The sequence below is a fragment of the Paralichthys olivaceus genome, chromosome 22 (genome assembly GCF_024713975.1).
Source record: "Paralichthys olivaceus isolate ysfri-2021 chromosome 22, ASM2471397v2, whole genome shotgun sequence".
NCBI classification, from domain to species: Eukaryota; Metazoa; Chordata; class Actinopteri; order Pleuronectiformes; family Paralichthyidae; genus Paralichthys; species Paralichthys olivaceus.
In genome coordinates this window covers 8,577,164-8,589,436 of record NC_091114.1, presented here as the reverse complement: position 1 = coordinate 8,589,436, position 12,273 = coordinate 8,577,164, and the positions used below count along the sequence as shown (strand labels likewise).

Sequence of the window (12,273 nt, the reverse complement as noted above, 5' to 3'; positions counted from 1 at the left end):
TCTTAAAGGTGCATGTGATGACCTGGGACGCACAACTGGACAGTGGTCTTATTGTATATATCTCACTTTGAGAGAAGAGGCCTTGAGGATGTGGACAAGCTTCCTGATATCGCTATTTGAATCAGCATCTGGTGCTGAGCCATGTCATACGTCACTCTAAATGTATGCGACTTCAAGCATGTCAGCAATGGTCGTTGTTCGGCTCTTCAGCTGAAAACGACAAAGGAAATGGCATCCACGGTTAAATATATTAAATTTTTGCAGGAATTATGTCATCATGTAAACACCTCTTTTTCCTAGATCAGCACAGTGTTGGGGCCTAAGTTCAACCAGCTTTTCTGGCCGGGTTCTGTGGAAAAGGGGCATGATATTAAACCCCAGATGATCCCACAAAACAATCTATTGGGCTAATCAGTGTGCAAGTGTTTAACTAAGATCAAAATGTCATAGTTTTATTTTTGCTTTGAGACCAGAAACAGGCACAAGAATCCAAAGGCTTGAGATGACACGCTTTATTGTTTTCAGATTGTACTTGTTATTTTCACTTAAGAACTTAAGGATGTGGGCTCATGTTAACTGCTGCAAAGATGTTTCAGTCCCAAATGAGTTTTTTCTGATAAATAATCTGTATTGTTATTCTAATTCTTATAATCCTTTTCTTTGCTTTGGAAGCAATGTGAGGTTGCCTCTCTACTGCAGGTGGTAAACTCCCTCGCCACAGACACACTGAAAAACACACTGATTCATTTAGCCCTTGCAAACGTTATCTGCGTCTTGAAATGAATGAAAACATTCAAGATAAAATCTTGAAATACCAAATGTCAAAGAAATCCAAAGCTTGACAGACCGGCTGTGTACGGTTTCTGATCATAAACCCTGATATTCAAGGGAATAGTTTTATCCAACAGACAATTATTTCATTTGTTTGTATCTCATTTCACTTTGACCTTACTACTGCACGTCTAATCTTACATAACCACAATCTAATTTCTACTCGCCAAATTTAGAACAATTGAAAACTGCTCCACTATAAAGGACCTCAGTGATGTGCGCAGACGAGCACAGTTCACATCATTACACCACAGTGTCTCAAACTAAGACATCACACAAACCTATTTTCAGGCTGCATCAGTGCTGTTTATCAAGCTGTCAGAAATTACAATCTAACCAGCCTGCTTGGTCCATATCATATAACCAGCCGGTTAAATTAAAGTGCAAAGGGTTGTCTGTCTCACCACTGGGTTTCCAGGCCTTAACTGTGGCTTACACAGCTGTTTCTACCCTCCTCTTCATCAGATACAAGGGGAGGGGCCCCTGAAAAGCAACACTGTCTGTGCTGTATGTCCAGACCATGAGGCGAGCCTTCTGTGTATCAATCCATCGCTCCCAACGCCGACGCAGGGTCGCATGTACAGAGGGGTCATCAGACGTTTGCACCCCACTGTTTGTTAAATTTAGCAACTTCCTGAATTTGTTGTTTGTGATTGAGTCCAATTACTTCATTGCATATTCAGGATAATCACTTGTGACAGGGGGAATCATATCCATAAATATAATAAGGAAAAATAAAGTGTTCTTCAATATTTTTTACATTTTTGCTTCAGTAGTCAATGAGCAGCTTTCAACCATTTATTTTATGTTTTCTCTGTGTTTTACTTTTAAAATAAAATTAACAAGTTGCTGCTGGTGGACTGAGTTACAAAAGCTAGAGTAAGGGCGTCACGCATGCACAGCTGCAGCGTCTCCAAACGTGTGCGAGTGGGATCGTCTGCAAGCGGGTGCATTTCCTGATCCAGTACACGGGCACAAGTGTTTGCTCTGCGTGTTTATTAGTCTCTCAGATCTTAGGCACAACTCATATTTCATGTCACATTTAGCACATACAGCTTCGAGAAAGAAGAGCCAGCGAGGGAAGCGAAAGTCCCGTGGTGAGTGGTGGCGAGAAGCGTGTCTGGAGCAGTGGGCGCTGAGCAAGCTGACAAGATCTCAAGCAAGACGTCTAACACTGAACATGGAACAGGACTGGAGGGAAAAAATAAGAGCAAGCCCTTAACTGAGAAAAAAAATACTGGACGTCTAAGTGATGTGTGGCTCAGAGGACAGGAAACTCTGATCCAACTGTTTAGAGCCCGTTTTGGTTTTCTTTGAGTCTAACCTCTTGGTGGCGTCCCCGGGGAGTCTGGGAGCATACGTCATCTGGCCAGCTGCTGGGCAAACTCTGCTTGCCTCCATCACTCTTTCCACTTTGAGTAATATCGCTAGAATCCCCGCTGTCTTTGGATTGCTTGCTTGTTTTTGTCAAAAAGTGAAGGTTTTGGAAATTGGAAAGTGGGTACGCAAAAAATGTTCGCTCCAATAAAAATTTTGCAAAAGTAAATGCTGTGAAGGGCATGTAGCAGGAGGTTGGGATCGATATTTGTACATTGTGTATAATTTAGCAAAAGACAATGACTGATGTTAACATGGACATCAACATTCTGATATTGGTCCATTTATTAAATCATCTGAATAAACCAAGTAAACAGTATTTTTTGATTCCCTTAATCTCCGAATAAGCAATAATGAAATTAAGATATATGAAATATTCTGACTGTAGCATCATCATAGACATTTAAACGTCTTGATAACATAACATCCTGTTTGAGTTTTCAAAGCATTTTGTGACATCATTATACAACAGTTAACAACTGCACTTTTCAACAATAGTGTGAATGAGTGATTTTTGCCATTAGCTGTTTGCTGTGAAGTGGTTTAGTGCCAGGTTTTAACCTCTGATGATGCACATTGTGAAAACACATTGTTGCAGAATGTTGTCTGGAATTTTTAAAACATGAAACAAAGTTCACCTCACCTCCACACACCATTCATTTCTGTACATCCCTTACAGGTTTAGGAACGAAATGAAAAATGACTTGGTGTCAAGGTACATTGTTTTTGGACTCAGGAGCTGAAGATAAGGAAAAGCTCTCGAGCTAATACTGCTCCAAGTCTGTGGCTTCGAAGAAATAAACAGACTCTGCAAATACCAGTCATGCATCTTTTATCGAAAATGTATCTTTTTACCCATGAATGGTGGCAAAACCATATTAACCATAGTTTGCATGTCAGGCACACGTTGGTGAAATTATAGCTTCCTGCTGAAGCACGTCCCACTGCTTCTTTTTTTCTGCACACCAGCCTGTTTTATTTGTAGTGCCTGTTCTTATTAGACTGATGGAGTGCAGACCAGCAGCATCTGTAGCCCTCACCCCCCATCCGTCCCTGCCTGCGAGGGCTGAGAGGCCTGGGGCACAAAGCCACAGGCGGTGGGAAGGGGTGGGGGGCGGCGGCAGAGTGTGTAGGGAGTGCCTCAGGGGTTACTCTTTTTCTTTTCTGGAGCCCTAGAATTTCCATGACATGGGTGAGCACTGGCATCGCCGTGCATTACATGTGATTCGAAACCGACGCTGGAAAATCATTCCTTTAATTTCAGTCAAAGCACATGAAAAAGGGATTGCTGCAAGGAAACAGGCGACAAGTGCTTAATTGCATTTTACAGATTATGGATTCATGCATCACGCCAATAATGATTCATAAAGACGAAATATGGACTATATACATCAGATGTTTCGCCAGGTAACATTAAATGAGAAAAGCTGGTAAAATAATGTGTTAAAATTAGATCCGATCATTAGAGTTAAAGTAAACAGAAAACTCCTCAAACATCATTGCGGCCTTAAGGCTCATTCATACTGCTTTTACGTATGAAGAGATACGTCAAACGATGTAATCATCACTACCCATAAACGTCCATGCGTCTCTTACATTGGCATGGTTGTTAAGCAATACATCCACTAGGGGGCAGTTTCAAGAGTTTCTCACATAAATTAAAATGGCATCACGGAGGAGGCTGTGATAACGAGGCAAAAGCGGCTTTTTTTCCTTTTGTCTGGGCAAAGTAAGATCATATAAACAATGTCGCCATTGTTGAAATGTCTATTGGCTACACTGGCCCCACCATGATTACCTGTGGTACTGCTCCGAGGGCTTAGTCCGTTTCCGTATTTAATGTTGAGCATAAATGAGCCTTAAAGGGTTGAAGAGAAATCAACATATTAAACAGTAGACCAGCTGTTCCAGAAGGGCCACACTGGATGTTCCTCCTTGGCCATTAAACGTTCTTTGAATACTTGTGTCTCAGGGACGAGGGGGACACGTGGGCGCGTGAGGGAGGTGAACTCGAGCCATCACAAAGGAGACTTCAGTAGACGTTTAGAGGGAGGATTATTGAAAAGTTCAGTGGGGTGTCAGAGGGCACCATGCAGATGCGACAGTGTGTGAGTGGCCTTTTGTGGTGGAGTTGCCACCCAGCTCTGACAGACAGGCAGAGGAGTCAAGCCGTTGTGGCCATGGAGGATCAGCATCAATTTGGGGGGGCACTGATTTCCCTCCTCTACTGGATGAAGGAGGATGAGTTTTGTCGGATCAACACCAGATCGTCGCCAGCACTGCTAATTTGACGCTCCTTAATTCTTTTGTCCAACATTTACACAACAAATTTGCTTCCACGCAGGATAAAGAGAAAGCATCTACATGAGCAAACACCACTCTGAATACAGTGCAAATCTTACTGGCTCAGACCTTCCTTTGAGCGTCATGCTTGAGTTGAGGGACCAGGAGAAGTCTAAATGCAGCACATTCATCATTCAACTATCTTCAAAACAACAAACGCAGCCTATTTCTTGGGCGAATGCAAAACTGGAGACAATTCTTTTCTTCAAATGTGGAGTGATCTGTGGTGGAAATCCCAGCCAAGCTTCCTACTTTAGAAAAAAATTATAATTTAGGATCAGTGACAGGAAACGGTCAAGGACACACGAGACAGACTATTAGGCGCGAGCATTTCCATTCAGCTCCCCCCCTTTTGAAATGCTCTCCCAGCCTGAGGAACCTTCAATCTCCTGTGGAGCACTGTTGTGACATTGCTCGTATAAAAACCATGTCCTCTCCTCTCAATTCAGAGCGTTCCCTCTGGGTAATGTATTGTAAAATAGGAGAAAAGTGTGCCACCCTTTCAAACCCTCCACTCACTTCCAGTGCTTTTAGCTGGCATGCTCCATCATCTCCGATGGAAAAGAAAGAAAAATGCTGAGTCAAAGGTACAAAGAGACCATCAGTGCTATTTCCAGCATCCTGCCCTTTATAATAAACTGTGTTTGAGAATTGGAAATTACGGCAAATGCCTCACTTAAACCACGTCATGTTAATTTATTGGGACTGACGTACAACCTGAGCTGAATGAGTCAAGCTTTTTATGCCTGCAAGATTTTATTGACTGAGTGGAGTGCATTATGCTTACAGTTTGCATGTAGATTCCGCTTTAAGCAATTAAGCGGCAATCAAAATCATGATTGCCCATCAGCTAGGCTCCACCATTCGCCTCCGGCCTCGTTTGCTCACAGCGATAGCCTCCCCCCTAAACAGAAGCAGCTGGGAGCAGTGGCTACCTGGAAGCCTGTTTAGCTTTACCTTGCACTCAGTAATTACACGACCATTAGGGCACCTCCCAGCACCAAACCACACAGAGGGCTTAATTTAAAAAGCTGTCGGGGATTAATTACCAGTTGCCCACCAAGTTGATATTTGAGGGGATTGGCACAACTGTAACTGTATCAGGCTGCTGGGATTACACAGTGTGAGGCAGGGGAAAGGGGGGAAGCGGGTTGTCTACAAGGAGCTGAGAAGAGGTGATTGGGTTGAGAGTCGCAGCGTGTGTGTGGTTCCCCCCCCTCACTTGTGAAGTGAATCGAATGTAGACCCGACAAAACAAGCAAAACAGATACTACCGGTCTCAATTTGAAATCGGGTCCATACCATCCTGCTTCCCCTCACCACTATGGCCTGGTTAAACAAAAGTCCAGCACATTAACAAGTGGTACACTGTTGTTTCTCCTGCAGTGCACCTTCAGCTGCTGTTTGGCTACCAGGCCTTTTGAAGCGTAAACTTCAAGAAATGCTGCAGAATGGGAAAAGGGGGGATGTATGGGAGAGGGAGGTGGGTTTGAGGTGTATGGGTGAGTAAACAGGGAAAGCACAAAGCACCGGAGCTTGCAGAATGCACATTTTATTAGTCCCATTAAACAACAGGCCCTGAATGGAATTCAGACCCCAGGGGAGGAGAAGGTACAAAAAATGAAAAAAGGAAAGCAGCCCGCAAACACTAACAATTATTTAGAAGGGGACTCGCTTCACAAGGTGGCATAAAGAGTGGGTGTGACGATAGACATTTTCAAACCAGGTTGGTTTGAGAGTTATTTTCTTTGCCCCTACACCAGAGACTATTTACACCAGCTGTATGGTGTGAAAACAGTTTTTCAAACCCGACGTGTGGTCCAGAAATTCTGACAAAGGTTTAATCTGAAAATGGTGGAGTGGAACACACACACACACACACACACACACACACACACACACACACACACACACACACACACACACACACACACACACACACACACACACACACACACACACACACACACACACACACACACACACACACACACACACACACACCTCTGAGGCTGTATGAACACAACAGCACTTCGAGGTAAACACAAGGATGGTTAACACGCTCACATTATAATAAACAAAGTACAGAGGCTGGTGGGAATGTCTTTATATACAGTCATAAATAAAACAATTCTACCAGCTGATGACCCGAGATGAGAAATCAATGGTTTACTCAAATTCAGGGCTGTGGACACAATGCATTGTTCAACCAAGTTTCATGGTTATCCATGATGCACTATAGGTGTAGAGATATGTCAACCCAAAAGATAAAACTCAACCACACGGTGGCACCATAGTCTGTATTTAAAAATGGACGTAGACTTCATGTCTGGAAAGTGAAGCCAATGTGGAAAAGCGTGAAAACCTTTATTCTATTGAAAGACCAGCAGAGGACAACTGCAGTTGTTGCAAAAAGAAGTCAGTTTTTATAGAAGTCTATGAGGAAACAACCATTCGTCTTACTGGATTTATAACATCAGTAAATATTTAAATACAGAGATGATGGTCCCAATCTCTAGTTTCAAATGTCCATCAATACAGCATGATGTTATTTTGTAAATTATGGCCCCATTTAGAATAAAACAGACAATAAAGCTTGGTGTGCATTAGATCATAGACATAAGTGCTGGACAAAATGCCAAACTCAAGGTATATGCCAGCTGCTGGTGGCACTGCAGGAAAATTTAAGGACAATAGGATTCATCCTAAGAGGTTTCCAAATGTCTATTAAAACTTTTCAAGGCAATCCATCCATTATTTCAGCCTGGACCAAAGTGATGAACTGTTGACATTCGCGGCCCTACAGCTACATCTATTGCGTGGCTGAAGAAACATTTCAGGTTGAGAACCAGTCTCAGTGCCTGAAAAGATTTCAGTCACGCAGAAGCTAATAACCGAGTCCTAAAATGACAGCAACACAGACATCAGCAAAAACCTCCCGCTCTTTAACTAATTAATACATGAGCATTAAATCTAAATCAGTGACAGACTTTCTCTGATAAAGATGGCACAAGAAAAACGTACTCAGAGTCAGAGACAACCTATAAAATATCTCCAAGCCATGGACCATTGCTCTGTCTATGCAACCACTCCATCTTCTTTGACAGCAATTAAGTGAAGACTGTGAAAAGCACATTACTGTCCTCCCCTCAAAGAAAAAAGAAAAACCACATCTGAGCCACATGCCGTCTCCCTCGACAGAAGAGAGGATAAATATTGAGTGAACCCATTCAGCATTCATAGAGCAAAAATAAATCTGGCCTGAAAAAAAGCCCAGAACAGAGCTTTAACAAACTACAGTTCTCCAAGATCAAGATTATACCGCCATGGTTTAAGCGTTGTCGTGCTTCATTTCATGTGAAATGTTTTATTGTTTTATTTCTGCCCTCTACAAAAATATTGGGGGAGAGAAGGAAGAAGAAGAAGAAAAAAAAGCACATGACATATGATAGGGATTGAGAACAGAGAGCAGCATGATTGTGAGTCTCATTATGGTTAATAGTTGTAAATACTTCAGGCTCATTAATTCAGGCGTTTTCACTCAGCAAGATGAGTCATTCGCCAAAGATAAACCACGCCATTTATTCATGATTATCACTTTCACTGCTCTTGGTTCTTCTTTCATGAGACTAATACTTGTTTGATCGCGTGATGCATGTATCCACAAGAGGGAATTTTTTTTTTTTTATTGTTTGACTCTGGCTTCAGTTGGGATTCGGCGTCTTGCTCAAGGACACTTCAGCCCTACATTGCAGATGCTTGCCAACACCTGGGTTGTCCATCTAAAAAGATCTACCCACAATGCTCCTCTTTGTCTCTCTCTCACTATGTATCTATGTTTCCGACAGTACACATTCACTGGATCACATTCACAACTTAAGGTGACTAAAGCCACACAGAAACATACCTCCTCATCTAACTTCTAAAAGTTATGAAAACACAGCAGTTTCTTGCAGCATGTAGGAAATAACCTTGTAGTTCAGAAAAATTAAAAATAAATCTTGCACATTTAGCGAACTGAAATCTTTGAGTGTGAGAAATTTGGTGCAACTTGGTTGAATTTTAAGGGGTTATGCGCTCTACTGAGTGACATTCTAGTTTTATCTCATTTCAAAAAGGGGCAAGGATCATGTTTGGCAGACCTTTGGCATTCGTGACACCAATTGTCAATGACCACTGACTTTTCATCTCATGAGCAAATTAATGAAATACACGTCTGGTGGCATCCTGAAGAAATCCACATGGAAACACTCATCTTGTAAACTTTGTGAGCCAAGAAAAACACCCATGTTAACAGCTTAATAACAATAAAACCAATCCAATGGGTTTATAAATGGTTGATCTATCTGATATGGGAGAATTTCCTCAACTCATTAAAAGTACACTTAATCCTTAATTTCATCTGAAATAAAGAAAATACCTGGTTTTCACTCAACAGTGCCAAAATTATATTGCTCTGAATTGTATGAGGAATAGCACTGATCAATCTGCAACAAGAGGAAAGGAGTCTTAATGGACTCAAACTGCATATTTAGAACTTGCTTATGTGGCAGCATTTTACATCCATACAGAAAACCCTAGGGATATTTGTTTAAGATGCCCCAGAGCTGGTATTCTATACATTTTAATTTTCAAACTTGGAGCTGTCAATCCCTTAAATTTTAGTGATTTGCCGCCAATAATGATGATGCACAATAGTGAAAACCATGACTTGCAGAGACTATTTAACATCACTGTTCAAACTGTGCAGCATCCTCTTCAACAAAATCTCCCTCACTGATGTTCTGACTAATCCAACCTTGTCCTAACATGATTGCACTGACCCACACTGGAGGAATAAATGTTTCCATCTACTGGTGAGAAAATAATATTTCATGCGGCTTAAGTGAACAGGCAAGATCAAAAGTCAAACCTCTCAGCACCTCTATGTATAGACCACAGTTAAATAGCTTTCTCTCTGTTATGCGTAATGACCATTCAGCTGTCCTCATCCGTCACAGTACAGCTCCACCAGACTATCAACACATATCCAGGCAAACTGGTGTGTGTCATCAGTTTGAATGGAAGAAATTAAGGAGCTGTTCATTCTTACATCAACTTAAACAGGCTTCAAATCCAATGTCACACACACACTCTCACACTCACACACAGGAAAGTAGTTTCCTTTACCTGGAGGGCAGTTGCATTCAGGTGATGTTTGTCTGGCAGTCCGAATCTTGACAAAATTTTCATAGGAGCGCTGGAATTATAAAAGAAAGCAGATTTTATTCACGTGCACAAGATGATTTGCGTAAATTGTAAGTGTTTGGAGGAAGTTTTGCGTGAACAGGGTCAGTGCGTTTTGGCCAATTAAGCAGCTGAAGACAGTTCATTGAGAGCAACTCATTGAGAGCAAGTGCAAGAGCCTTACCTGCGAGAGCAGCTCATCAACTCTCTGCTGAACCAGTGAGTTCAAATCATCCGTGGAGTAACCGGTGGCGCGGATAAAGGGCTGGCCGCCATTCACATTCTCCAAATCCACAACCCGGTTCTGAATGTCCGCTGCGTTAATGCTCAGAAGGACGCAGAAGGCGACGGACCCCACCGAACATAAAGACGAGATTATGTTCAGCAGGGTCGTGCTGCAATGCCGTCGCTTCTTAGGTGCCACTTTCTCCATTTTCTCCACGCACTTAGATGCTCCTCTTGCCTCCGCGATCTCCATTCAGTAACACGCGCTGTGGGGAGCAAACTGCATCTGGCGCGGAGTCACGAATTTGTGGCACACTAATCTGTGTGAGAGTGTGTGTGCGCGCGCTTGGCTGCGACGCTGCGCTCACGTAGAGGGACTTTGTGGTCACAGACAGACAGACGAGCGGAGCCCCTCTCCTCTCTGCTCCAGCCAAAGCAAAGTGAACCTGTGTGCACGGCGGCGCGCTGGGGCTCCTGCAAACTTGTTGCGCCGAACCTTGCACAGTAGTCTAGCGCACAAAATGCCCTCATGCACACTCAAGTGAAAGCCTGGGGAAACACAAGGCAGCGCACATGTGGTGGAGGCAGCGTTACCACTGTGCAGGCGTGCTCCCACTGATTACACCAGCAACACGCCTCCAATCCGTCCTGACTGATTAACATAATTTATTGACGCGCACTTAGTTAACGTGAAGTGCCCTTTTGATATAATGTTCGCACGTGAGATTTAACAGATTGCTGAGTACAAGACGCATTTAGCTGATATTCTCATGTTTATTCGCATGTATGGCTCAAAGTAAAGGCTCCATAAAACAACAAACACGCAAAAGATAATAAATCATTAATTGGTTGATTTGTGTTCATTCATTTTACTTTTATTTTTAGAATAACAGCCACTACAACTGCAGGACAGCAAAGTTAACACACTGATTGTGTCCTTTGTGGAAAAAAACGCTTGAAAACCTTTAGTTTGACAGAGGGACGCACCAAACACTCCAGATATGAGAAAAGAGCTCATCTTTATTTAGCTGTGTGCACTGGAGCTCACGTGGAGAGGAGAGGAGAGGTCCATGGAGGAGCCCAGCAGCAGCAGCTCAGATAAAAGATGCTCCTGCAGCGTCTGTCTCTTTTGTGGACTGTTTGATGTCTGGAATTCTGATGAGATGTCGGTTATTATTTATTTTGTGGATTTACTGTGATGACGACACGAGTGGACAATGCGCAAACCCCACCATGAGTTCACTCCACATCCAAAACTGGAACATGGGTTTTTACGACTGAAGTGATTTCTCTTAAATTCCTGCAGGGTCCCATCAAAAAATACTGGAGATGCAGAGGTGGAACGTCCACATTGGTTTGAATGGCTCACAGAGGGGTTATCCCATGTACTAACTGAGCTTTGGCGCCACCGCCTGGCTCACATCAGCACCAACAGGCTACAAGTGTAGTCCTGTATGTCTCTTAATTAAAGCCATATTCAATCAGCAGTGAGATCAGATACTCATCTCTCTGCACGGTTCACTCGTTTCATGATACCAACATGTTTTGCGAGTGATTTGAATGACACTGAATGAAGTCAGTTTGTCATGTGCAGTCAGGAATTCTTAATGGGAGAAGGTTTAAAATATCCATAAACCTCCTCCAGACTCCTGACTCCTTATTCCTGACGTTCTTCTCTTCAGCCTTTTTGCATTTTAATGTGAATATGTGTTCGCTCCAAGTCACTTTGAATGAATGGATGTAAGTCTTAAGGGACAGCTGCATGGCAGTGGGTTATGATGACATTCATCAGGGCAGAGTTTTATCTCTTGAAAGGAGAAGTTCGGGTTTTTTTCAACCTTATTTCCAGCATATGGTGTGTAGATCTACTCACCCATAAAGGTTTGGAGTAACTTGGAGTCCTTCGGACGCTTTTAGAGCCACACGCGATCGGCGTGTATCCATACAACGCAAGTGACTGGGGCATCCACAAAACAGCCTCTAAATAACACATCATCTGCCGCGAAACTCTTGATTTACTATGAATGCTCGGGCGTATTCACCCGGTTTGTCGATTAAAGAGGAAGACAACTTTCTCTCGGTTCGCTAAGCTAACGCTAGCTCCGAGGCTGCTCGTTAGCCCGCTGAAGTTAGCTAGCCTTTAACCGGGTGAATGCGCCCGAGCACCAGGACACAGCTGCTTTAAAAGAATACTGTACTGTAAAGCACCTGGTCAGTGTTCTGCCATGTTGCGCGAAACTAGCAGCGGCAAACTCCGTGTAAACAAACACA

General features: G+C 42.9%; 1 protein-coding gene across 1 annotated transcript in view; it reads right to left on the bottom strand.

Annotated features, from left to right (window-relative positions):
- Positions 1-10,654, bottom strand: part of LOC109634906 (collagen alpha-1(XXV) chain) — a 139,944-nt gene extending 129,290 nt beyond the window's left edge. The window contains exons 1-2 of the mRNA XM_069518703.1: positions 9,962-10,654; positions 9,721-9,790 (exon numbers count right to left, since the gene is read on the bottom strand). Coding sequence (XP_069374804.1) covers positions 9,721-9,790; positions 9,962-10,255 — 364 coding nt within the window. The 5' untranslated portion in view covers positions 10,256-10,654. The remainder of the gene's footprint in view (positions 1-9,720; positions 9,791-9,961) is intronic.
- Positions 10,655-12,273: the final 1,619 nt, after the last annotated feature.